The sequence below is a fragment of the Anolis sagrei genome, chromosome 6 (assembly GCF_037176765.1).
Source record: "Anolis sagrei isolate rAnoSag1 chromosome 6, rAnoSag1.mat, whole genome shotgun sequence".
Taxonomy (NCBI): domain Eukaryota; kingdom Metazoa; phylum Chordata; class Lepidosauria; order Squamata; family Dactyloidae; genus Anolis; species Anolis sagrei.
Window position 1 is genome coordinate 17,384,537 of NC_090026.1, and position 27,755 is coordinate 17,412,291.

Here is a 27,755-nt window from a genome sequence, read left to right on the forward strand (position 1 = left end):
GTGTGTGTGTATATATATATATTAAAAATACATGATTTGTAAGATAGCAACATATGTTTCCAAGATTTTTGTCATTTCTCAGTATGTTCACGTGACACACCTGCATACTGCAGCTGGCACACTAATGTCATGATATACAGTTTGGAAAGTTGTGAAATAAGGAGTTAAAGAGGGCTATACAGAAGTCTTGGAAATCTGACTTACCCATCTCTGCAACTTCTGAAGTTTCCACAGACACAACAGAGGCTCCTTCTATACTGCCATATAAAATCCAGATTATGTTATTTGAGCTGGCAGTGTAGACTCATTTAAACCAGTTCAAAGCAGATAATGTGGATTTTTTATTGAGAACATACTGCAAGTTGCTTCTGGTTTGAGAGATTGGCCGTCTACAGAGATGTTGCCCAGGGGACTCCCAGATGTGTTAGCTGGGAGGTTTCTCTCGTGTCCCTGCAAGCTAGAGCTGACAGATGGAAGCTCACCCCATCTTGTGGATTTGAACTGGTAACCTTTAGGTCAGCAACCCAACTTTCAGGTCAGCAGTTCAGCAGCCACAAGGGTTTAACCCATTGTGCCACTGCGGCTCTCGAGAATGTGAATTATTTGCTTTGATAAATCTGGATTATATGGTAGTGTAGAAGGAGCCAGAGACTTTCCCAAATGCATTTCACCCACAACTTCAGTTAAAGACCTTCTGCGTGCTCCTCTCTTAAAGAGCGCACATCTATGGCTTTCAAAACATCCAAGGCACCTTGGAGTCATTCTCCTCACTTGTTCTTCTCAAGCAGGAATTGCTTGCCATCTTTTGTCTCCTTGGTTTTGCCCTTCTCCCTGAGGAATGCTTTTTCACAAACCCCTGGAAAGGCTGGGTCTCCACTTTGCTTGTCTTTCTTGTTCTGACCTTTGTTTTTCCCTTCTCTGGTTCCACCACCTCCCTGCTCTTCTCCTCATCTCAGGCACGAGGCAGAGAGGTTGGAACAGGAGGCCCGAGGACGCCTTGAGCGGCAGAAAATCCTGGACCAGGCTGAGGCTGAGCGGGCCAGGAAGGAGCTGCTGGAACTGGAAGCACTCAGGTGAGGTGGTGGCACAGGGGCCCAAGCCACAACTGCAGGCACGGTTGTGCATTGTCTACTCAATGGCAAACCATTTTGCAATGGTTCAATTGTCCCATGCTCCTCTTCTTCCTCAGCACGGCAGTGGAAAGCACTGGATCTGCTAAAGCTGAGGCCCAATCACGAGCAGAAGCAGCGCGGATTGAAGGTGAAGGGGCCGTCCTGCAGGCCAAGCTGAAGGCAGAAGCGACGGCCATAGAGACTGTGAGTCCTGCCATTCTTTCCATGAACCTCCTCGAGTCTGGCTTCTTCTTGACACCAAAACTCCTAATTGCCATTTCTGTATTGCATTGTCCAAGGCTTTCACTTCTGCACTGGCAAAACATAAATACCCATCTCAGGTATGTGGTGAGCCCCTGGTGGCACAATGGGTTAAATCCTTGTGCTGGCAGGACTGAAAACCTACAGGTCGGAGTTTCAAATCAAGGGAGAGCACGGATGAGCTCCCTCTGTCAGCTCCAGCTCCCCATGCGGGGACACGAGAAAAGCCTCCCACAAGGAGGGTAAAAAATCAAAACATTTGGGCATCCCCTGGGCAACATCCTTTCAGACGGCCAATTCTCTCACACCAGAAGCGACTTGCAGTTTCTTAAGTCGCTCCTGACACACAAACAAAAAGGAATATGGCACTCCTCTCCCTCCATTCCCTAGCTATGAACAGGCCTTGTTTCCTCTCCTTGATTTTCAAGAGCTTGGAAACATTACTTTCTTGGACTCTAGCTTTCAGAATTACCTTGTGAGCATGGCCACTGTGGGATTCTGGGAGTTTTGAGCTTTAATTGTTAATAGCCATCCTTTTTTATAAACACCACTCTTTGCAGCAGGCTTTTGCAGCCCCAGGGCATTTGTAGTAATGGAGAATTATTGCCGTTTGAATGTAATGTATTAATTAAAATCTTAATGGATCCTATGCAAGTAACTTGCGATTGGAAAAGGCTTAAGAGTTTTAAAAGTCCAGTGGCTAAAGAAATCCAGCCATGCTAAGAGACAGAGAATGGGAAACATGCCTGATGTTGTGGGAGGAGGGATCCCAGAGTCCCAATAGTCTTGTGGACTGGGGGATTTGGGGAGCTGCCATTTAAAATTGTAACCTTTCCAAGCTCTGGTAAGAGGTAGTTTAAATGTTAGAGATGGCAGACCGGATCCAGATTCTTATACGGGAAGTGTCTTGCAGTGGGATGTAGAGTGGAAAGAGTAGAGAACAGATAGGTACCTCCAGAGCTGGAAGTATGCAAATCATAGCAGAATGTTCACAGGAATCATTGCAATGTTATTTGGAGGAACAACAGCATTGAGTGTTTTGGGCTGCTGTGAGTTTTCTGGGCCATATGGTCATGTTCCAGAAGCATTCTCTCCTGACGTTTCACCCACATCTATGGCAGGCATCCTCAGAGGTTGTGAGGTCTGTTGGAAACTAGGCAAGTGAGGTTTATATAGCTGTTGAACATCCAGGGTGTCTGCTGGAAGTGTGAATGTTGCAATTGGCCATCTTGATTATCATTTAATGGCCTTGTAGCTTCAAATCCTGGCTGCTTCCTGTCTGGGGGATCCATTGTTGGGAGGTGTTAGCTGGCCCTGATTGTTTCTTGTCTGGAATTCCTGTTACTGACTGTTGTCTTGATTTTAGAGATTTTTTTAATACTGGTAGCCAGATTTTGTTCATTTTCATGGTTTCCTCCTTTTTGTTGAAATTGTCCACATGCTTGTGGATTTCAATGGCTTCTCTGTGTGGTCTGACATGGTAGTTGTTAGAGTGGTCCTGCATTTCTGTGTTATCAGATAACATGCTGTGTCTAGGTTGGTTCATCAGGTACTCTACTATGGCTGACATCTCAGGTTGAATTAATCCGCAGTGACTTTCACGTTCCCTGATTCATGTTTGGGCTCTGTGTATGGTGGTCCACATGTTATGCAAAGGTGAGAGGATCCCTCTTGTCCTTTGCTGAACATAGCATTTGTGGGATTTTTTTTAGTGGGTCTAAAGATAGTAGAAAGTTTGTAGGTTGTGTTTCATCATCAGCTTCCCCCAGGCAGGAAGCAGCCAGGTTGTGAAACTGCAAGGCCATTTAATGCTCATCATCAAGGTGGCCAATTGCAACATTCACACTTGCCTCCCACAGACAAGGGTTCTCCCACCCTGGACAGTCCATAGATGGATGGATGGATGGATGGATGGATGGATGGATGGATGGATAGATAGATAGATAGATAGATAGATAGATAGATAGATAGATAGATAGATCCCCCAATTGCCTAGTTTCCAACAGACTTCACAACCTCTGAGGATGCCTGCTATAGATGTGGGCAAAATGTCAGGATAGAATGCTTCTGGAAAATGGCCATACAGCCCAGAAAATTCACAGCAACCCAGTGATTCCGTCCGTGGACGGCTTCGACAATGCAATGAGTGTTTTCCTTCTATCCCCAGACCTTTAGATCTAAGTACAGTGTTGCCCCAAAAAGTGGACTTTCCCCTCCATGCTAGTCCCCTTCCTCCCATAATTATGCTAACACAATCCTTTGCAGGAATCTGAGCTGCAGCGCCTGGCACAGGCACGGGAACAGGAGTTGCGCTTCTCCAAGGCTCAGGCCGACTTGGACGTTGCCCGGGCTGAGGCTTTGGCTACCGTCGAAGTGAAGAAATTTGAGGCCGTGATCAAGTCACTGGGAGCCAACACGATCCGGGACATTGCGGTGGCCGGGCCTGAGATGCAGGTGAGAAACACAATCAGAGTGACCTAGAAAATAAGAGCGGGATCCAACAGGGCTGTCATTTTATCTGGCAAAGTGTATGCTCTGCACCCAGAACTTCCCAAATTCAGCCCCCACCTGACATCTCTTTTAGGAAAGGATCAGATAGTCGGAACTGAATATGATTGTGGCTTGAGACCCTGGAGAGCCCCTCTTACTCAGAAGAGATAATGCTGAGCCAGATGGACAAATTGTTTGAGCTGCCAGAAGGCAACTTATTGACTTCCCAAGGACCTGAGAGATGTTTGAGGGTCCAGTTAGCCCTGGGGTTAGGGACACAAGACCCCCATGAAAATTAAAAACCATGAATAAAGACATTGCTATAGTTTATACCTGAGAGAACACCTTTCTAGGAATGTCTAGATCCTCCAGCATGACTAGAGGAAGTTGACTGTAGAGTCATAATCAAATCCACAAATGTGGAGGGACAATTGTATTAGCAACCAAGCTTGAGGATGCTCCTGTTTTGGACTATAATTGCGAAAATCCTGTAGCCCAAAGCAGGAGCGGTCTCAAACTTGGATTTAGCAATATTTTTTTTTTATTTTCCCCTAACATTAAGTCCATTTGTGTCCGACTCTGGGGGTTTGTGCTCATCACCATTTCTAAGCCGAAGAGCCGGCGTTGTCCGTAGACACCTTTCCACTGGAGCAGTACCTATTGATCTAATCACTTTTGCATGTTTTCAAACTGCTAGGTTGGCAGAAGCTGGGAATAACAGCGGCTGCTCATGCCGCTCCCCGGATTTGAACCTGCGACCTTTTGGTCAACAAATTCAGCAGCTCAGTGCTTTAACCCACTGCTCCAATAGAGAATTAGTAGTCTTGTAATCTAGTGTGGGGTGAGCTCCTGCTGGTAGCCCTAGCTTCTGCCAATCTAGCAGTTCGAAAATATACAAATGTGAGTAGATCAATAGGTACTGCTCCAGCAGGAAGAGAATGGCACTCCATGCAGTCATGCTGGCCACTTGACCTTGGAAGTGTCTATGGACAACACTGTCTGTATGGCCTAGAAATGGAGATTGAGCACCAACTCCCAGAGTAGGACTAGACTAGACTTAATGTCAGGGAAAACCTTTACCTTTACTTTATCATTATTAACAAAGGGGCCCTAGAGACGACATGTCAGCTTCTTCTTTTCCCACAGGCGAAACTGCTCCAGGGCCTGGGCATCCAATCCACACTGATCACAGATGGATCCTCTCCTATCAACCTCTTCACGGCCGCAGGAGGGCTACTGGGCATCCTACCCAAACCTTCAGAGTCCTGATAAGAGACCAAAGATGGGGGAACGCTTTTCGGCCAGACCTTCTTCAAGTGCCTTAGCGATGAGAAGGGGCCAAGCCGAGCCTCTCCTTCTTGTCTGGACCCCACTCTACAATGTGTGCCTTTTTGACATAGACCAAAAAAAGCATACAATAAACCTGATTCACTGCAGTTCCCAGATTCTTCTTTTGGGCCCTAAGTGGTTTGGAGTAGTCTCACTTTAAATTCTAGCAAGGTTTGGGGGGAATAATCTTGATCGTGGAGGAGAAAAAGTCAGAAGGTCAAGATTGTGATGTCATATAAGAGATGGGTGTGGCCTAGAGAATGATGTAAAAGGTATTTCCACTTACTCCAGCTTCTTCGTCCTTAAGTCTTGCTAAGATTAGGCTGACTTTCTCTCAACTTATGACAGGTGAGTACAGGTACAAACAGCCAGATCTATGAACAAGGCACTGAAAACAGCAAAGCTATGGAACCAGCAAAGCAGATATTGGAAACAATAATAATCCTACATTGAAACTAGCGGACATACTATACTATAGAGCAGGCATAGGCAAACTTTGGCCCTCCAGGTGTTTTGGACTTCAACTCCCACAATTCCTGGCCTCAGGCCCTTTCCTTTTCCCCCTCAGCTGCTTAAGCGGCTGAGGGGGGAAAGGAAGGGCCCTGAGGCTGTTAGGAGTTGTGGGAGTTGGAGTCCAAAACATAAGGCCCTTTCCTCCTCCCCCCCCCCCCGGTAATAGGCAATAAGAGCACCTAAAGTTTCAGAGGGGTTCTGTTCAACCATTTGAAAGCTCCCTGCTTGAGTGGTGATGGCACGATCATCAGCATAGATGAAACTCTCTGTCCATTCTGGCAGTGGCTGATCATTTGTGTAAATGTTAAATATGGATGGAGCAAGGCCCTTTCCTTTTACCCCTTATCCACTTTTTTTTTTGTCGTGTCAGGAGCAACTTGAGAAACTGCAAGTTGCTCCTGGTGTGAGAGAATTGGCCGTCTGCAAGGACGTTGCCCAGGGGACGCCCGGATAATTTGATGTTTTTATTATCCTTGTGGGAGGCTTCTTTCATGTCCCCGCATGAGGAGCTGGAGTTGATAGAGGGAGCTCATCCGCCTCTCCCCGGATTTGAACCTGCAACCTGTCGGTCTTCAGTCCTGCTAAATGAAAAATGCTAAACGAAAAAGAATTATCCTGAGGCCAGGAATTGTAGGAGTTGAAGTCCAAAACACCTGGAGGGCCGAAGTTTGCCCATGCCTACCATAGAACAATATTCTCCATTCCACCCCCATCCGGATGTATTGGGCTGCAAGATTAGAAATAATAATGCTACATTGAAACTAGCTGACATATTTTGCTATATAATATTCTTTTTCTGTTATTTCATCCCATTCAGGATGTCTTAGACTTCAAATTCCATTACCTGTAGCTACTAAGAGCCCACTGGCTTGGGTGATGGGAATTTTACTCCCAATACATCTGGAGTAAAGTGGCAGATTGAGGAAAGGCTATTATGCAAGCAGCTGCACTGAGGTCATGGCATTAACTTCTTTCACAGCAGCTGCAGCTGTACGTTGGTTTGGCTACTGTTAAGATTACCCGTCGTTCCTTCCTATCAGTCCAGAAGGACTTTTTCAGTTGTATCATCAATGGAAAGGAAGGTGGGACAGGTGTTTAGGACCATGATTTGATGGACTATAGCAGTGGTTCTCAACCTTCCTAATGCTGTAATCCCTTAATACAGTTCATGTCGTGGTGACCCCCAAACATAACATTTTCGTTGCTACTTCTTAACTGTAATTTTGCTACTGTTGTGAATCATAATGTAAATATCTGATACGCAGGATATATTTTCATTCACTGGACCAAATTTGGCACAAATACCCGATACCCCCAAATTTGAATACTGGTGAGGTTGAGGGAGGGGTTAATTTTGTCATTTGGGAGTTGTAGTTGCTGGGATTTATAGTTCACCTACAATCAAAGATCATTCTGAGCTCCACCAAGGGAATTGAACTAAACTTGGCACAGAACTCACATGACTAAAAGAAAATACTGGAAGGGTTTGGTGGGTACTGACCTTGAATTTTGGAGTTGTAGTTCACCTACATCCAGAGAGCACTGTGGACTCAAACAATGATTGATCTGGACGAAACTTGACACAAATACTCCATATGCCCAAATATGAATGCAGATGGAGTTTGGAGGAAATAGACCTTGACATTTGGGAGTTATAGTTGCTGAGATTTATAGTTCACCTATAATCAAATAACATTCTGAACCCCATCAATGATAGAATTGTGCCAAACTTCCCAGAAAGAACCCCCATGACCAATAGAAAATACAGTGTTTTCTGATGGTCTTTGGCGCAAGCCCTTTGACACCCCCTCGCGAGCCTCCTCCAGTGGTCTTGATCCCCAGGTTGAGAAATACTGGACTATGGAAAAAATAATGCCTCAATGGGGATGATGGGAAGGTCAATCCCACAACAGCTGAATGGAGTAGAGCTGAGATTGCCCTGCTTCTGGTGTATAATTTTAAAATGGGCTTTGAGGATTTGGAAACTTTCACTATTAGCACATTTTTGACTTCTTGGGTCCACAGCCGCTGCAGAAAGTCTAGGAGACAATGGACTCTACACCCAGTGGACGACTTTGGTTTGATTATCCTGACTCGAACAAAAAGAAGATCCTGGACATTTATAAGTACATTGGAGAAGAGCCGGAATTTGTTGCCCCAAGTGAGATTCTCTTCCTGCCCCATAAAAGCCCATTCATTTGCAGACTTCCCTCAGATGTAAAGCTGTCCTTGGGAAGGGAAAAAAGCCTTATGGGAGGGAACAGAGCTTAAAGGTAGAGCAGAGCGCATCCCTCCAGAGTTCAAAGTCTGCCATCTCCAGGTAAGGCTGAGGAAAATACCCTCCTTGCATCCCTTGCTGTGGGAGCACTGCAGATGAGAGAGACTAAAGGCACTGCAGAATTTGAAACCACTTCATGGCTCAGTGTTGTGGAATGGAGGGATCTGTAGTTTGGTGAGGCACAAGCACTATTTGTAAATGAAGACCTTGTAAAACTACAGCTCCTATCACTCCATAGCATTGAGCCTTGGTGGTTAAAGTGGTGCCACCCTAAGCTAAAAGGACCAATGGGTTGAACTAGGAAGCAACTTTTATTTGCAGAGCTTATAAAAACATTCCTCCTTCTGACGATGTTTCAAGCTTTGTTTCTGTCTTTCTGAGTTGTATTGCTCCGCTCCTTTTGGTATCCTATGTTTGCAAGGGCCATGCTGTGAGGGGAAAGGAATCTGTGAGCTGGCTTCTCTTCTGTCTCTTACAGGTAACTTCCCCAACTTGCTGCGTACTATCCTAATAGGATCTGTCATCATTATCCTGGCCTTCTTCCTCTATCAGATCATCTCCAAAGTGTATGTGTCATCTTGCCCAATCCACTCCAATTTATACCCCTATTCTTCCAGTGCACTTTGGAAAGTAGTCAATGGCACAGTTTGTTGCTTATAGACACCAAATTGAGTGCTCTGAAGGGAATTGTGGCCCTCTTTCAGAAGAAAGCAATGTACACTCCTTTAAAAACAGTGGGCCAGACCTATGAGGTTTGGTAATCCTCCTGTTCGTTCTTCTGTGTGAGGGCCCATCCCTGAGTCTTGAACTCCTATCCTAATGTCACTGTTGTTGTGAGCCTTCAGAGAATCATATATTCCCAACACTGGAAGAGCCCCCAAGGGCCATCCAGTTCAACCTCCTACAATGCAGGAAAACACAATCAAATAACTCCTTTTATTTCCCCATGTCAGGAGCAACTTGAGAAACTGCAAGTCGCTTTTGGTGTGAGAGAATTGGCCGTCTGCAAGGACATTACCCAGGGGATGCTCAGATGTTTTACCATCATGTGAAAGGCTTCTCTCATGTCTTCGCATGAGAGGCTGGAGCTGACAAACGGGAGCTCACCCCACTCCCTGGATTCAAATCGCCAACCTTTCAGTCAGCAGTCCTGCCGGCACAAGGGTTTAACCCTTTGCGCCACCGGGGGCTCCAAAGCACTCCTGATAGATTGACATCCAGACTTTGCTTAAAAGCCTCCAGAGAAGGAGACTCCATTGGACTCACAGGCAGTATATTCCAGAGTGATACATTCCAAATTAGGTTGTTGTAGGTTTTTTGGGCTATATGGCCATTTTCTAGAAGCATTCTCTCCTGACGTTTTGCCTGCATCTATGGCAAGCACCCTCAGAGGTTGTGAAGTCTCACAACCTCTGAGGATGCCTGCCATAAATGCAGGTGAAACATCAGGAGAGAATGCTTCTAGAACAAGGCTATACAGCCCAAAAAACCTAGAACAACCCAGTGATCCCGGCCATGGAAACCTTCGACAATATATTTCAAATTGTTTTTGACTTATGGTGATCTTACACAAATCTATCACTGGGTTTTATGGGGCTGGGAGTAGGTGACTTGCCCAGGGTTACCATGGCCAAGAGGGGATTCAAACCCTGGTTTCCAGAATTGTAACATTCAAATGATTACACCACATTGGCTCTTGATGGTATAGTAAAAGGTAATGACATATTCTCACCCATGGAGTTTTAAAAAATATTCTTCTTCCTGGCTTTCTTTCAGGGCCTTTAAGAAGTCAAATGCAGGCTAAACATTGGGAAAGTCCAATGCCGCTCCAACCAACCACCACCAATATTATTCCGCTCCCATAAAAGGCTCCACAGATGCATGTGTTTGTGTACAAGTGTGAGCGACGGTGACGAACAAAGGAAACCTGAAAGGGAGGTGGATCTGAGGGGTGTGGTTACGGGGACGCTCAAGGACTTGAACAGCAAGCAAATCTAGCTGAGGCATCTTGCGGAAAAGTGGGAAGCTTAGCTGATCGAGAGAGCAATAAAGACGCACAGTGGCCCTCGTCTGGCATTGGATAACGGCTCCTTTAATACTTTGCAGAGCTTGGGTTATTATAAATGCACCCTACCCAGCCCCTATTTACAGCTGGATCCCTGCCCCTACGGAGTGGGGATTTCTAGGGGGAGAGGAGCAACGGGATGATGTGCTGAACAGGGGAAGGGGTGGCAAGAGCAGAGGGAGGGACGTTTCCCTGCTTGGTTATTGCTAAGTGGGGGAGCCATACATATGTCAGAAAAGCATTCCTCTGGTCAAACTTCTCAATGCAAAGGAATAATATTTTAATACACTTTGCGGATGTGCTGAGCGGGTAACATCTCAGTAATACTGATGATCCCTTTGTATTGAGCCACATCCAAAAGTTCCGGGGGAGTATTTCCCTTACTGGGCAAGCCTATGAGAATGAATGATACTACCAATAAAAAACCTAAGAATTCCAATAATAAGAGCATGGAGAGGTATTCAAACCCCACTCTATTTCCCCTATACTGCAGCTTGATAGATAATACTGTATGGAGAGGGGAGGAAACAAGCCAGCCTTGATCTGATTTCCCCACCAAACTATCATTTGCAGTTTCTTCTTTCTCCAGGTAATGGAATCACCTTCTACCATATTGGCAGGCTTTTCCCCTTGCTCAGTACATATTTGGGTTATGCTGGGTCATTACTGTAACTGCGTGGCAAGAAATAGCAGTTTGGCAAAGCCCATGACGCTCTTGGGACACCCTTGTTTAATCTTACGACTCTTCTCCCCATAGCCCTGGCCAAAAATAATAATAACTTCAACCATATTCTGTTCTGGGTGTTCAGGCCTCCTGGACCCAACTGGCCAGTGTGTGACTCCAAAAACAAAAAAGATATTCCCTATATTTTCTTTTGGCTTGGGACTTTACTCTTGTTGTCCCCCCATCCCAACCCAACCCTGAAACCTTAATAAAAATACTGATAAGTGATGCAAAATCAGAGGGTTGCCTTTGGCAGACGGATCCCACGCTAAACCCCAGGGATTGATTTTGGTTTTCTGTGCCCTCCAAATACTGTCGTGGGAGAATCCCCCTCCCCAATCCCTTTCCAACCCCTCCCAAATCTCTTTTTGGCCTTAGGAGCCTACTCCTCCCCATCCCCAATCAATCCAGTCCCTCCCGTACCCCAATAAATAAATAAGTTAGGGGGAAATGTGGTCTGTCCATTTGTGGCGGAGGGAAAGAAGTCATCAGTCAAGCGCCTGTGTCTCTGGTCTGTGCCCATTCCGCAACACCTGTTCCTTGGTGGCGCCCCGGGCTCGGAATACGCGGAAAGCTCCCCGGCAGATGAGGCCGAACCAATAAACCTGGGGCGCCATGAGGATGGCGGAGCCCAAGTTGTACTCGGCTGGGATGGAGAAGGGCACGCGATAAAAGGGCAAGCCGGCGTACTGCCCATAGACCCAGTACATGTACGGAAAAAGCAGGATTCGACAGCAGAAGAACGTAATCAACATGATAATCCCATTCACCTTATGGAGAAGAGTGTGTTGTTGTTTATACTGTAGCGAGGGGAAAGAAAGAAGGGGGGGGGGGGAGAGATATCAGATCACATTTAGCAGCCATAACACATCCCCTTCCGTTTCCCATCTCATTTTTTAAGCAGTGCTTCTTCCAGCTCCCTTTATTCTGCTCCAGAAGGCACTGCTAGCATGAATTTTCCCTCTCAATATGGGATTCTAGGAGCTGGAGAATTTTTAGTAGGACTTTTCCATTATTTTCTCTTCTTTCAGGCAGGATGACCTGCTCAGTCCTGCTAAACTTTGCTCTCCAGACTTTTTCTAGCCTCAGAAACCCATACAGCAGAGCTTTCCAAACTGTGTGCAACAACACATTAGTACAGGTATGGGCAAACCCAGGCCCAGGGGTCGGATGCGGCCTGTTGGGGTCTTTTCTCAACCCACCCTCTCTCTCACCATCCTGTCCTTCCTTCTCTCTTCCCTCCTCCTTCCCCTCCTCCCTTCCTCACCTCTCTCTTTCTCCCTCTGTCCTTCCTTCACTTCCACCTTTTCGTCCTTCCACCCATTCTCTCCCATCCACCATCTCATCCTGACAAAAGCTAACCCTTTTGGGATCCAAATGTTTCTTTCCTTCACTTTCTGCCTCTGAAAAGAAGAGGAAGGGGAGGAAAGGGGAAGGAGGGGACTTGGGGAGAACCTCCTCCCTCCCGGCCCACCCACTCTGCTCGAGCCGCCATGCGGCCCCCAAGTTCGAAAATTTGCCCATGCCTGCATTAGTATATAAGCTGTAATGTATAGGTGTGTCACATGAACATAACAAGAAGCCTCTAATTATATGTGAAATAAGCAATAAATCATATACATATACAAATACAAATACATATATATGAGAAATGCTTTCCTATCACCATACAATTCATTATTACAATTTATGTATATGCCCATATCTCTTATAAGAAGCTGGTTTAACCTTCGGTTTGATACTGAAACTGAATTACTGTGTTGCAAAATAAAGCATGCCTGAAAAGTGTGTCACCAACATGAAACATGTTGTCGAAGGCTTTCATGGCCAGAATCACTGGGTTGCTGTGAGTGTTCTGAGCTGCATTTCCATGTTCCAGAAGCATTCTCTCCTGATGTTCCCCACATCTATGGCAGGCATCCTCAGTGGTTGTGAGGTCTGTTGGAAACAAGGCAAGTGGGATTTATATATCTGTGAAATGTCCAGGGTAGGAGGAAGAACTCTTGTTTTTTTGAGGCAAGTGTGAATGCTGCAATTAATAACCTTGATTACTATTGAATAGCCTTGCAGCTTCAATGCTTGGCTGCTTGGAGCAGGGGAAACCTTTGTTGGGAGGTGATTAGCACAATTTTTGTCCAGGCAAGGAACAGTCAGGGCCAGCTAACAAAGTCAGGGCCAGCCAACAAAGGATTCCCCCAGGCAGGAAGCAGCCAAGCCTTGAAGCTGCAAGGCTATTCAGTGCTAATCAAAGTGGCCAATGGCAACATTCACACTTGCCTCCCACAGACAAGAGTTCTTTCTCCCACCCTGGACATTCCACAGATATATAAACCTCACCTACCTAGTTTCCAACAGACCTAACAACCTCTGAGGATGCCTGCCATAAATGTGGGCGAAACATCAGGAGGGAATGCTTCTGGACCATGGCTATATAGCCCGGAAATCTCAAAGCAACCCAAAATGTTTGGAAAGCTTTGCCATAGAGAATCAGGCCATACTCACCAGGATGAGGACTTTGCCGAGGCAGACGAAAGGGGTGCTGACTTCAGCCATCAACATACAACCCAGGAAGAAATCGCCTTTGCCCTGGCGCCACAGCTGAAGTGGGGGAAATATGAGAAGTGGGAGAAAGATTATCCTGGGGGTAGTCTCTCCAAAATGCACAATGTCCCTCTCAGCCATCTCCCTCTTCCACCCTGTAATTCCTCTTCTCCTCTTCACAGTCTCCCCCTGCCCATCCCACTCACCGTGGACACAGGGAAGCAAACCAGCACCATGAAAAGATGGTGGACGACCATGAGGAACTCTTTGTGCAGGTAGGTACGGATGACGGTGCGCAGCGTCCGTGTCCCTTCCGTCTCGTGTCCTTTGACCTGGTACTTGTGCCAGTGGCACAGGAACATGGCGTAGATGTCGTAGATGAAGTAGGGAATGGCAAACTGGGTATAGCTGGAGGTCAGCCAATGCCTGCAGACCAGTGAAAAAAAGAAGCAGAGCTTGAATTAGTTACAGTTTAGGATTACAATGCCCAGAATCTTCCAGTGCCCAGAAAAATACTTTTGGGTTGCTGTGAGTTTTCCGGACTGTATGGCCATATTCCAGAAGCATTCTCTCCTGACATTTTGCCCACATCTATGGCAGGCATCCTCAGAGTCTGTGAGGTCTGTTGGAAACTAGGCAAGTGAGGTTTATATATCTGTGGAATGTTCAGGGTGGGAGAAAGAACTCTTGTCTGCTTGAAGCAAATGTGAATGTTGCAACTGACAACCTTGATTAGCATTGAATGACCTTGCAGTTTCAAAGCCTGGAGAACATGCAGATTAAGAACAGCCCTCCACAGCCACCGATGAACCCATCACCAAGACACCAGACCATCATCTTTGGGCTATGAGGGATCACCTAAGTAAGTTATCAAGGTGGTCAGTCGCAACATTCACACTTGCCTCAAGCAGACAAGAGTTCTTTCTCCCACCCTGGGCATTCCACAGATATATAAACCCCACTTGCCTAGTTTCCAACAGATCTGATAACCTCTGAGGATGCCTGCCACAGATGTGGGTGCAACATCAGGAGAGAATGCTTCTGGAACAAGGCTATACAGTTTAGACAACTCACAGTAACCCAGTGATTCCGGCCATGAAAGCCTTCAACAACATAAAAATACTTTTGTATTGGACTACAACTTGGAGAGGGGATGGTGGGTTTTTTTTTTACTATAGCTCCCAGAATCCTCTAGATGTGCTGACTGCAGGGGTGAGAGGATCAGGTAATTGTAACCTAAGACGTGGCTTTTCCACCCTAACAACAACAACAACAACAACAATAACAACAATAATGATAGTTGCTGCTACAGTTTGTTCTTCACATTTGGATCTGATTTATTAATGGATTTGATTTAAACACTATCCCTCCAGTGGGATAGTGTTGAGGTCCTCCAGTGCAGGTGACCATAGAGTCATGCTGGAGGAAACTAGAGATTCCTAAAGAAGCGATCTCTTAGGTTTAAAAAATAGTTTTTTATTTGTGTTTTTCTGCACTCCTAAACCTGGTGAATGTGGAGGGCTAACGGTACTATTTCTTACCCCTCTCTCCCATGGATTGAGCCAATAACAACATATTAAAATACAACATATACCACCAATTAAAAACTCATAACACATAAACCAGTTAAAACATCAATTTAAAAGAACATTATGGAACAGTTACAGCAATCGGCGAGGGGAAATTGTCGCTGCTGTCTGACATTCTCTTCTTATGTTGATATAATTTTTGTGATAGTTTTTATTTAATTTAGATGTTGTTATAATGAAATGTTATGTGTATTGTTATGTTGTGGTTTTTATTGAGGCCTTGGCCTTTGTAAGCTGCTTCGAGTCCTGCGGGAGATGTTAGCGGGGTACAAATAAAGTTAATAATAATAAATAATAATGTGTTTTATATGTTGGGTTATAATTTTTGTTATTTTGTGTATATTGACTGTTGTACTCAGGTACTGAATCTTTGCCTTTTTGTGATTGGAATCCAACCTGAGTACCTTTGGGGAGATAGGGCGGAATACAAATAAAGTGTCATCATCATCATCATCATCATCATCATCATCATCATCATCATCATCATCGGAGGGGCTTGGACTACAAAAGTGAGGGGATTTTTTGAGAAGATGAGGATGAGGGGGGTTGCCCTACCACCCGCACCCCCTTGGAAGAAGCTCAAGGCCAGAATCAATCAATATTGACAAACTCCTGATGCACTCCACCCTCAAGGGCAATGGGAATGCAGAGTCTGCCTTGGTTATGTTCCCTGCCAACACCACTGTTGTCTCCCCCTGTTCCCAATCTGCCACCTCCCTGATATTGAAGCCTTGGGTCTAATTCAGTTCCTCATTTGCACACCTCTGAAGCACAATGGCCATTCCTGCCTCCAAGACCCAGGTTGCATCACTTCCTTGTCCTTCCACCACCTTTCAATCCCAAGTACAGCATGGCTGGCACATACTGCCGTGTCCCCCACCCTCCTGGGCATGAGAATCTCCTTAACGCCTAGGATGTTTTAACTTATTACTAGCTATGCACCGTGTCTTTGACCTGATAGCTCTTTAGCTGCCCATCAAGTCCTATAAAAAGGCAATAGGATTAATGTAAATAAGTTCAGGAAGTTGGACTTAATCCCATTCCGTGGCAGGTCATAGAGGATGAATTCTGAGATATTTTTAAAGGTGCTTCTGGCCTCAATCCATTTTTTAAAAGTTCTGTAAGTAGCAAGCTAGGATGGAGGCACACGGCATGTGAAGTGTGGGCCGTAACCGACTACCTGCCACTGTCTGGGCTCATTTCTCTTCTCCCTCTCTCTGTTCCCCCCTCTCTCTCATACACACATTTCTGCAGCTTGCTTGGGTATTTTGTGCTGACAGCACTCCCTGCAAGGTGATTAGGCCAAATGCCAGACAAAGAACTTTGATGCTGCAGTGCTATGCAAGACTCATGGCCTATGGGGTGCTATTGGGTGCCCAAGCAAGTGGGGCGTGTGAGCTTTCAACAGAAGTTAGAAAAGAACTCTTTACGTCTCTGTGCATGTGAAAGAGCTACATTTTGGAATACAACTCCCAGAATCCTCCCTTCCATAATCAACATGCACAAAGGGATTCTGTGAGCTGTAATCCTCCAAAGGTAACTTTTCGAACCTGCTGTTGCCATGCTGCAGAACCATCAAGGTGGGATGGAGTGCCCAAGTAACTGAGGTCAACTTCAGAAGAGCTGAAATGTCATCAGGGAAATTTGACATCACTTCCCAGCAAGAGATTTCCAGTGCAGTGTACATGGTGATATTTTTTAAACAACACAGTCCGAATAGCCAGCCGGAAATCCAGCCTCTGTCAGATTTAACCCACTAGGACACCAACTTCTGAACAGGGATCCCTAGAATTCATCATCACAAGTTGTCCAATAAAGCTAATTCTGAGCCCAAAGCATGCAAATCAGCAAGCAAAACAGCTGTTGCTGGGGTCTAATCCTCTCCACTCCTCCTTGCTATAGGGGAATTAGCATGCGTGCCCCATCTAGTGATTCATAGTTGGGGAAGTAATCCCAGCTCAGTTCATTAGCCTGAAACAGAACTATCTGATGAGAAAGAGAGGAAGGGCCAGCAAATGGAAGGGACAACCCCTTTACTCAAGACTGGTGCCTTCGTCTCTCTCTCCTGCCCCTCTCCTCAAGCTTTGAGGGAATCCTGCTGCGCTGAGGCTCGGGCTTGTCCTGCAGAGTCGCCCTCTTGCCAGATTGGATTCTGCAGAGACCGAGGCCTGGCAGCTCTCCCAGAATCCAACGGGACTGGCAAATCCTCCCTGTCCCACGCCTCCGCCAGCAATTTCCATCTCAGGAACAGGGAAGCCCTGTGTAAGACCTTGAGGCTGTTGAGGGAACTGTCCGTGGTGCTGAAAAAGGAGCAACCAAAGGAGTCTCTGGTTTCTACAGCACCCTGGATAGTTCTCAGCTTCCAATAGGCACCTCAGGTTCAGCCTTTGCCTGCACTTTCTACCTATTCCTCCCCCCACCCCCATTGCTGACTTGGCAGCCTACTCAAAGTCCCTGTTTTTATATTCTTGTCTCTCTCCCAATACTTCTGCATGGGACAAAAAAGTGAGAGTCTTCCTTCTCTCTTCTAACAAGCTAAGGACTCTTCCCACAATTTTCTTGGCTGTAGTGCCTCCTGCTGGAGGGGAACCCTCCCCCCCCCCCCAAATCTCATACTGTAGCTTCCCATCCCTGGCACAGAGCGGGCCTACCCTTGGCCACACATCTGCCCACAACGTGTCACTGTCATCCTGTTTCTAAATTTGGTGCCCATCCCAGTGCGGGTTTCAGGTTTCTCACGAGTGTGACCTTGCCAAGATGCTGGCCGGAAAGTGAGCCTGGGAACGGGGTGGAGGTTGGTGAGAGAGGTTTGTGACTGCACTGCAGCCCTTGCCCCCATTCCCCTGCACAATCTGCAAACGCTGACTTACTGGTCGTCGATAATGTGCTTGCAGGATGAGGAGACGATGTAGCCGACCGTGGAGGCCATGATGGCTTGGACCGAAGAAACAAGTCTGTTGTGGAAGGGTAGGGAAACAGGAGAAGGGAAGATGGGTTAGTGGGGCTGTAGTTGTCCCATTCATCCTCCAAACCCCCAATCACTCATTCATTTCTGAAGGATCTCAAACTCACCGGGGGTTCTTTGGAGTATGGCTCAGGTCTCTTAGGGTCGACTGGGGCCATCCTCCAAACTGGTCAAACCCCTTTGTGCTCAATCCTCACTCCTTTTGGCATCTTCTAACCAGGGGTTCCCTACCGGCTCTTTTAGGGGATCCCCAACAAGAAGTCTGAGCTGCTCCTTGATCTCCATAAAGTCTAGCATTGCTGTCCCTTTATCCCCAGGTATACAGCAGAGGAGGCCTGCTTGCTCCACAGTAAGTGCTGTTAGTGAAGAAAGCCAACTCAACCCCGTCTGACCTCTGAATGTACTCTTGGGACCCTTTGCGGTTCCTCGATACTGAAGCAGACACCCTCCTGAAGCACTTCCAATCACCCTCCCAAGGAATCCCATTGGTACCCTGTGAGGGCTGCAGGCCCTGAGCCTCACATTTTCCAGATCGTATCTCCAAGCTCATTGATACCCTTTCAGCCGGGCTCCAAACTGCCCACTAAGTAAAAGGAAACCTTTGGCTACTACTGGCTGTGGTTTGTTAATGTAACACACCACTTGGCTTTACTCTCCTTCTACAGTCTTAAACCAATGAGCCCCAGTCCCTCCCTCTGGATCAAGAAGTTCCCTTTTCAACAGGGTCCCAGCTGGGCTCATTTGGGCAATCTGGTTCTCCTGAGGAATCTCACCAAGAGAAGAAGGCAGTTTGCAACTGTGGAGACTCAGTTTCCTTCTAGGAGACCTCTAGTCTTGGCTCCTAGACCCACCTCTTTTTTGGACTCAGGCAGGGAGATAATTCAAACTAACAAGACACCCAGCAACCTCTACCTACCACTCCCCTTTCAAGAGAAACCTCTGGTCTTGATACACCCTTCCCAACACACAGGGGCCTCCTTTCCTCTCTTTAAAGCCCCAACCCTGGTCCCTTCACCCCAAGGCCTGAGAGTGGCAGGTGGGCCAATCCCCCATCTCCCTTGCCTTCCTCTCCTGGGCCTTACCTGGCGGAGACGATGACGGCGTCGGCCTCCTCCCATCTTAGCCCCGGCAGCCACTTGAGGCCGTGCTTGGAGAGCAAGAAGAGGCCTGGGAAGACAATGCCTCCCGCTACCAAGGCCCGGAACATTGCGGGCAGGGGAGGCAGGGATGGAAGGAAGGGATGGAGGGGAGGGATGGATGGAGGGGAGGGAGGAAGGGAGGGAGGAAAGAAAGGGGGGGCAGCAGGAGAGGGTCAGCGAGGAGGGGGTCAGCGGGGCTGGGGGGGACCCTCCGGTCGGTCCCCAGGAGGCAGGCTCATGGTGGTCCCCAAGGGTTGGGCTGGGATGGGGAGGATGGAGAGAGAGAGGGGGCACTCGGGTTGGTCCCAAGCAGAGCTGCTGTGACAGACAGACAGACAGAGAGGGAGGGAGGGAGAGGGAGCCCAGGGAAACAGGGAGGGAGGGAGTGAGGGCGAGCAGCTGTCAGACGAGGAGCCCTTAAAGAGACAGCAGCAGCAGCAGCAGGGGAAGGGAAGAGAGCCTCTGCTTGTGCTGCTGCTGATGCCCGGCAGAGAGGATCTCTGCAGGTGCCACGGAAGCAGAGAAGCCAGGCTGCAAGCTGGGAGGGGAAAGGGGGTCAGGCTGGCATCCTGATGGGGGTGCTTAAGGGGGGAGGAGCCAGGAAGAGGGGAAGGGAGGGGAGGGGAGGCTCAGAGGGAAGAAGCAGCTCAGTCAAGCCAGTGGGCTCAGGGACTGTGAGCCGGATTTTTATGGCCCTTTGTTTTATCAATGCATTTTAGGTTGTAACCCGCCTCAGCCATAAGTAGAGGCGGGTAACAAATACAAAGTACCAATGTGATATTATTATTATTATTATTATTATTATTATTATTATTACTCCCTGTCCTCCCTCTCGCTCCTTGGCTTGGCATGGAAGTCAGGCTCCCAGGACAGTCCGGCTAATCCCATAATCCTGGCCTGGTTTGCGGGATCAGGTCTGCAGCTGCGGGGGAGGGGGGAGGGAGGGAGGGAGGGAGGAAGGAGAAGAAGTAAAATGGTCCAGGGGTGGGAGGGCAGGAAGGAAGGAGAGAGAGGCTCTCTTTAACCCCTTTTCTCCTCCCAGGGCATTATAGGCTGATCCTCCACCTGCTGAGCAGGTGACCCCAATGTGACCTTTGAGAGGTGGGTGGAAAGGAGCCTAGTTGTGGGGAAGGGAGAGGTGGCTGGAGGTAACTGGCACCACACTGACACCTCACGGCGGACACACACATTGCATTTCATAGCGTGCATCTACACTGTAGAATGAACACAGTTTGACACCACTTTCACTGCCAATGCTCAATGCTATGGAATTGTGGGAATTGGAGTTTGGTGAGGAACTGGCACTCTTTGAAGGTTAAAGAACTGACAAAGCTACAGGTCCCATGATCCCACAGCACAGGCAGTTCACGTGGTGTCAAACTACAGTGTAGACCAGTGGTCCCCAACCTTTTTTTGACCAGGAACCACTTGATCAAGGACCACTCTCCACCATTAGTACCAAAGGGTTTACGAATCAGTTTCTGGTCAACTTTAGATGTGGTTTGGTTATTTGGGGTGCTGATTCAGAAAACTGCATTGGATAGACCACATCAGCTTTAGTTTCTGATACAGAATATATGCCATCAAGGAGTCGCCATCTGCTCACTCACAGAAAACAATATTTAATGATCTAGAGCTGATGTTGTCTATCGAATGCAATGTTCTGAATCAGCACCCCAAATAAAACCAGGAACAGGCCTAAAAACAAAGACACCAAGACTCCTCCGTTTCTAGGTGCCACATGAATGGCTCTGCTCGGGGAGGGAGGAGGAGATGCAGCAGTCAGAAGGCTTGTTGTGCCTTTCGTGGGTAGTCAGCCTCTCCCCTCCTGACATCCTCGTTGCCTCAGCACTATAAGAGGGTTTTGTGAGACCAGTCGCTCTTGTTGCAACGGTGTAGCAACGGTGAGGCTGTGGGCCATATTTTAGTTCTTAGGGAACACTGGTGGTCCACCAGAACTTCATCTCTTAGGTTGAGAACCACTGGTGTAGATGCACCCCTAGACCCTGGTTTTAAGAACTCTCTCCCACATTCACACAATATTTTGGAGAACCCAAGCCTCTCACCTGGATGACAGATAGACTGCATTCAGTTCCTCCATTTTCCCAACGTGAAGAAAGAAACACCGAAGTAGGCAGAAGAATGCAGGATAGGTGACTAGGCCCAAGATAAAGTTGTAGGGGAACTGCAAAAGCTGGAGAATGAAGGTTCTAAATATCAGACTGCTATTATTGATGATGACAGAATCAGCCTTGTCACACTCCTATGTAAAGAACAACTTCATCTCTTAGGGTGCATCCCAATGCAGTTTGACACCATTGTAATTGTCATGACGCAATGCAATCATGGAATAACATGAGCTGTAGTGTTACAATGTCTTTAGTCTTCTTTGACATAGAATACTGGTGCCTCACCAAACTATAAGTCTTAGAATTCTCTAGCATTGAGCCATGGTAGTTAAAGTGGTGTCAAACGGCATTCATGCCACAGTGTGGAGCGACCTTTAGTCAATTTGGGTTTCTGAAGACTATACCAGCAATCCCAAGCCAATGAGGCCAACAGCAAGGCATTGCTAAGCTCTATTCTTAAACAATATCTGGAGGGCCATGTTTCCAATCCCTATTTTATTTCTAGAATATGCCACCTTTGTAAGCATACTTTGGCAATTTGGTTGTGCTTCCTTAAGTGTCTGTCCATGGGTGATAGACTTATCTTTCAGTGGCTTAGCCATGATAGTTAGTGAAAGGGAACTTCCACTGACAAAGGCACAAGACTTTTGTAAGTACTTCTGGGGGGAAACAATGAACAGGTAACCATGATTGTGCTTTGAGTCCAGAATATGGAAACATTACTATTTGGCAACATGTTGGCTGGGTGTCTCTAGCAGTTGTAGTCCAAGAAAATCCCAAATACACATTGGTGATGCTCCTATAAGGCTACCTGAAAGGCACAAAAACATTGAACTCTGGAGTCATAAAAACCTGCATCTTGTGATTTTGGATGTTTCCAGGAGAGTGTTTTCATGCAGGCAAAAAGGTGAGAACCTAGCACTTTGGCCCAGAAAGGCTGAGGAGCAACAGGGACCAAGTTGTAAAGAAAGTCATACATTTTCAGTATTTTATTGTAACCATAAAGTCTCTTCCCTTTAGATCTGTTCTCACCATGTCCACTGAAACCAAAAAGTCCTTGTTTTGCATATGGTTGCTCAGAACTCTTTTACACCACACAGCTATTGCACTTTGATATTACTTTAATATCAGAGAATCTGTGGGTTTGTATTCTTTTAAGAATTAGAGCTTTCTGGTAGAGAAAACTAGATCCTCAAAGAAAGCCATGTAGCCCAGAATTTTATAGGATGGAGATATGACCGCTAAAATGCAATAAAAGTGATCTAGCTGTATTGTGTGAAAGTAAAGTCTAGAGATATTGTAACAAAACACAGATTGCTAATCTATTTGGGTGCTGTGTGGGGTTGGTCTGACATGGCAGTTTGCTTATTAGGCCTTTTAACTAGTCCACTGTAAGCAATGTTTGCTCTTGATTAAATGGATTCAAATGCTTTACTTGCAAAGTCCTGGTCTATTAATAGTACATGAATTGCTCTGCTGAATCAGGCCAAACGCTGCATCTAGAGCTCTTTAAAGGCTAGAACTTTTGAAGCAGCTCTCTTCTGGGACCTGTTTTGAGCAAAATGGCAAAAAACGGTTGTGAAGCCCTATTCCCAGGAGGTATATTTGAAAGAGCATGGCATGTTTACTCTGGAGAGGAGACAATTAAAGGGCAATTCCTACTGTATTTCTCCATAGGGTAGATATATTAAACTTATCACAATCATTTTTGCTACAGGATAACCTAAATATCCTGAAAACACCAGGTATCATCTGATCTGGGAAGTCAATCAGGTTCATCCCTGGCTAGCACTTAGATGGGAGGCTGCAAAGCAATACCAAGTGCATTTTCAAAGGCTTTCATGGCCGAAATCACTTAGTTGTTGTAGGTTTTTCGGGCTCTATGGCCATGTTCTAGAAGCATTCTCTCCTGATGTTTCGCCTGCATCTGTGGCAAGCATCCTCAAGTTGCTTGCCACAGATGCAGGTGAAACATCAGAAGAGAATGCTTCTAGAACAGTGGTTCTCAACCTGTGGGTCCCCAGGTGTTTTGGCCTACAACTCCCAGAAATCCCAGGCAGTTTACCAGCTGTTAGGATTCCTGGGAGTTGAAGGCCAAAACATCTGGGGACCCACAGGCTGGGAACCACTGTTCTAGAACATGGCCATACAGCCCAAAAAACCTACAACAACCCAATACCAAGTGCTCTGGCCTACATTTCAGAGGAAAACAATGGCAAACCATTTTTTAAATATACTTTGCTTAAGAAAATCCTATGAAATCAATGGGGTAACCATAAGTTGACAGGTGATTTGAAACCACACACACACATACAGAGAGAGAGAGAGAGATATCTGGAAAAAAAATTAAAGAGTTGTATTGTTGAAGGCTTTCATGGCTGGAATCCCTAGGTTCTTGTGGGTTTTTTTGGGCTATAGAGCCATGTTCTAGAGGCATTTCTCCTGACGTTTCGCCTGCATCTATGGCAAGCATCCTCAGAGGTAGTGAGGATACCTCTGAGGATGCTTGCCATAGATGCAGGCGAAACGTCAGGAGAAATGCCTCTAGAACATGGCTCTATAGCCCGAAAAAACCCACAAGAACCTAATTAAAGAGTTCTCACAATGGATGATGGAAAAAACCCCAAAAAGCAGGTCTTCTGTTTGATCCCAGCTACTGGATTTAAAAAAAAAGGGGGGGAGGGAAATCTTCAGTAATAATTAAGAAAAATATCTTGATGATTTGACATTGGAACAAACTGTGTGAGAAAGGTGTAGATTCTCATTCAGTAGAGACTGGGTTGTTGTGAGTTTTCCAGGCTGTATGGCTATGTTCCAGAAGCATCATCTCCTGATGTTTCACCTGCATCTATGGCAGGCATCCTCGGAGGTTGAGAGGTCTGCTGAAAACTAGGAAAATATATCTATGGAATGTACAAGGTAGGAGAGAGAACTCTTGTCTGTTTGAGGTAGATGTGAATGTTGTAATTGAAGTTCTTTCTTCACATCTATCTCAAACAGGGAAGACTTCTCTCTCCCACCATGGACATTCCACAGATATATAAACTCCACTTTCCTAGTTTCCAACAGACCTCACAACATCTGAAGATGCATGCCACAGATACAGATGAAACGTCAGGAGAGAATGCTTCTGGAACATGGCCACACAGCCTGGAAAACTCACAGCAACACAGTGATTCTGGCCATGAAAGCCTTGGTCAGTAGAGATTTTTAAGCAGAAGCTGGATATTAGAAATGCTATAGCAGTAGCTGTCTTTAGTTAGTAGGGGTTGAACTAAAGGACCTTTGAGTTATATGTCTCTTTCTTGGACGTTGTTTCTCTCCCAACACCATACTGAAGTCCCCTTTCCTTCAATTGATAAACCTCTTATCTGTCGTATTATAAATGGATTTCGACATATGAGAAACCAACTGACTCACCTGTTCCTCTGCCATCCTAAGCAATATGGCAATTGTGATCAATGATAGTACAGACATTGTGCGTCTTCCTCTATTGGGGGTTCCTCATAGTCGCAAAAGATCATTCCCTAAAGGGATAATTAAAATGTCATTTAAATCTCATAATGTACAAAAAAATCTACTTCCATAGTACTGAAGCAACCAAATCCCAATGCGGAGGTAATTAAGTCGACAAAAGAAATTAAGGCAACAACCTAATGGACTACTTAACAACTGAAAGTGTATCTAGCAGTAGACTGAATTGAGTTTGATACCACTTTAACTGTTGTGGCTCAATGCAATGGAATCCTGGGAGTTGTAGTTTGGAGAAACACCAGCACTTTTGGCCAGAGAAGGCTAAAGACCTTGTAAAATTGCAACCCCCATGATTCAATAGCTTTGAATCATGGCAATTATAGCAATGACAATTTGCATTTATTCTACGGTGTAGATAAATCCTGAAGATTAGTGCTAGAGAAGGAACTTCAAATGTCTCTTTGTGGGCGAGGATCACTTGGGAATGGCAATTTTCTGCCTAATCTGGGTTATTATGATGACTGATTGACCCAGGTAAAGATGAAAGGAAAAGTTTGGTGGTGTAAATGTCAGACTAGGATTGAATTCCCACTCAGATATGAAAATCCACTGTCTAATCTGGGGCAAGTATCTCTCTTTCTTATTCATAAAGGCCATGGCAATTGCACTGTGAATATATTTATTTATTATTTTATTTATGACATTTATATGCCGCCTTTCTCACCCCGAAGGGGACTCAAGAGTGGCTTACAAGATATATATGCATACAATATATTATATTATTAGCATAGCACAATATCAGTATTAAATATTACTATATTGTACTATACCATTATATTGTAATATTATTATTATATAGTGAGCAAACCGACACTGGACAAAACTAGTACAAGCAGTCCCCATGTTATGAACAAGATAGGTTCTGCAGGCTTGTTCTTAAGTTGAATTTGTTTGTAATTCAGAACAGGTACATGTTTTAAGTGTAAGGTAAAGGTTTCCCCTGACATTAAGTCCAGTTGTGTCCGACTCTGGGGGGTGGGGATCATCTCCATTTCTAAGCCAAAGAGCCGCCGTTGTCTGTAGACACCTCCCAGGTCATGTGGCTGCCATGACTGCATGGAGCACTTTCCCGCAGAAGTGGTACCTATTGATCTACTGCATGTTTTTGAACTGCTAGGCTGGCAGAAGCTGGAGCTAACAGTGGGAGCTCAGCCAACTCCCTGGATTCAAACTGCCAACGTTTTGGTCAGCAAGTTCAGCAGCTCATTGGTTTAATGCACTGTGCCACCAGGAGACCCCTAAGTGTAACTCTAGCCAAATATATATATAAGCTTTGGATAGCATAGGGAAGGGTTAACAACCCTGTGGTGTTTGTTTTGCTTTCTGTGCTCATTCAGAAGATTTCCCCTCACTTTCTGTCCCATTGATAATTGGATTTTGAAATATGTGGCTTATTGTGGAAACAAGGCTTGGTGAAAAACCTCCAGTAAAGACACCTTTTCCCCATAATAATATGTCTTCCAGGAGTAAATTTTCCTTCCGAGGGGTAGATTTCTCTCACTTCCTGTTGTCTCACCTCTGTTCTTAACTATGAGTTGTTTGTAAGTTAGATGTTTATAACTCGGTAACTGCTTGTATTTTTTAAAAACCTATTACACGACCACTATAAATTGGAATCTGCTTCAATACTGATGATGAGGATAGGGAATCTCTCTCAGCTAATGACAAGCTGGAATGTGTCCAGAGGAGGGCGACAAAATGTTCAAGGATCTGGAGAACAAGCCCCATGAGGAGCAGCTTAAAGAGCTGGGTGTGTTTAGCCTGCAGAAGAGAAGGCTGAGAGGAGACATGATGAGGGCCATGTATAAATATGTGAGAGGAAGTCATAGGAAGAGGGAAAAAGCTTGTTTTCTGCTGCCCTGGAGACTAGGACGTGGAACAATGCCTTCAAACTACAGGAAAGGAGATTCCACCTGAACATGAGGAAGAACTTCCTGACTGTGAGAGTTGTTCAGCAGTGGAACTCTCTGCCCAGGACTATGGTCATAGGGAGGAAGGAACAAGTTTGTTTTCTGCTGCACTGGAGACTGGGACATGGAACTATGGCTTCAGACTACAAGAAAGGAGATTCCACCTGAACATTAGGAGGAACTTCCTGACTGTGCGAGACTGTGGAACTCTCTACCCCTGAGTGTGGTGGCAGCTCCTTCTTTGGAAGCTTTTAAGCAGAGGCTGGATGGCCATCTGTTGGGGGTGCTTTGAATGCGATTTTCCTGCTTTTTGGCAGGGGGTTGAACTGGATGACACATGAGGTCTCTTCCAACTCTATCATTCTATGATTCAGGTATCAAATTATTTTTCAAATAAATAAAGGGTCCAAAAGTAATAGTGAGGAACGTTGAAAGCTGCAGCTGTTTCAAAGCCAAGTAGAGCGGACACACTGAATCAATGGCTGAACGGGAAGCCAGCACTTATATAAACACCACAGATTCAAACCGGTTTCGGCTCAGGCCTTTCAGGCTACGTTTCAGTGTCCGGTTGCCAAGGGGTAATCAGGCGGGCATCGCACCTTTACCATTAACAATGCATAAGCACCGAGAATAGGAACTGAAAGCCACGACTAGCCCTGAGGCCAAACAGACTGGCATCCAATTCTCTCCTGGGAGTTGTAGTTCCACAAGGCCTCCCCTGCCAAAGAGTGCTAGGGCAGTGGCAAACTACAACTCCCAGGACTCAATTATCAAGCCATAGCCGTTAAAATTCTACAATGTAGATCAGGCCTGGCCAAGCTTGGGCCTTCCAGGTGTTTTGGACTCCAACTCCCACAACTCCTAACAGCCTCAGGCCCCTTCCTTTTCCCCCTCAGCCGCTTAAGCGGCTGAGGGGGAAAAGGAAAGGGCCTGAGGCTGTTAGGAGTTGTGGGAGTTGGAGTCCAAAACACCTGGAAGGCCCAAGCTTGGCCAGGCCTGATGTAGATAGACTCTCAAGCCTTATATAGACTGTAGTAGTAAAATTATGTCCCTTACATAGATATATATTAGGATTTTTAGAAAATATAGGCAGCCAAATGAATTATATTTCCTTTCAGCTGTTATATCTGACTGTCCTTCGTGTAATTTGAATAAATTTGCCTGTCCCCGCCCCTC

At 46.0% G+C, this 27,755-nt stretch overlaps 2 protein-coding genes across 3 annotated transcripts in view; one reads left to right on the forward strand and one right to left on the reverse strand.

The window, feature by feature from the left end:
* MVP (major vault protein) overlaps nucleotides 1–5,299 on the forward strand; it is a 35,045-nt gene extending 29,746 nt beyond the window's left edge. For both annotated transcript variants that reach the window (XM_060780281.2, XM_060780280.2), the window contains 4 exons: nucleotides 957–1,073; nucleotides 1,190–1,316; nucleotides 3,639–3,827; nucleotides 5,010–5,299. In XM_060780281.2, coding sequence (XP_060636264.2) covers nucleotides 957–1,073; nucleotides 1,190–1,316; nucleotides 3,639–3,827; nucleotides 5,010–5,132 — 556 coding nt within the window. In that variant the 3' untranslated portion in view covers nucleotides 5,133–5,299. The remainder of the gene's footprint in view (nucleotides 1–956; nucleotides 1,074–1,189; nucleotides 1,317–3,638; nucleotides 3,828–5,009) is intronic.
* A 4,755-nt stretch (nucleotides 5,300–10,054) lies between these two features.
* TLCD3B (TLC domain containing 3B) lies at nucleotides 10,055–19,722 on the reverse strand. Its single transcript, XM_060780282.2, has 5 exons — nucleotides 18,950–19,722; nucleotides 17,773–17,856; nucleotides 13,520–13,739; nucleotides 13,275–13,370; nucleotides 10,055–11,572 (listed from the first exon to the last, which is right to left on the reverse strand). The coding sequence occupies exons 1-5, from the start codon at nucleotides 19,072–19,074 to the stop codon at nucleotides 11,261–11,263; spliced, it is 837 nt and encodes a 278-aa protein (XP_060636265.1). The 5' UTR covers nucleotides 19,075–19,722; the 3' UTR covers nucleotides 10,055–11,260.
* Nucleotides 19,723–27,755: the final 8,033 nt, after the last annotated feature.

Coding starts and splice junctions, on each gene's coding strand:
- TLCD3B (XM_060780282.2), bottom strand. CDS start 19,074: ATGTTCCGGGCCTTGGTAGCGGGAGGCATTGTCTTCCCAGGCCTCTTC. Junction 17,857..18,949: donor GCCGTCATCGTCTCCGCCAG/GTAAGGCCCAGG, acceptor CTTCCACAACAG/ACTTGTTTCTTCGGTCCAAG. Junction 11,573..13,274: donor TCGGCAAAGTCCTCATCCTG/GTGAGTATGGCC, acceptor CCCTCGCTACAG/TATAAACAACAACACACTCT.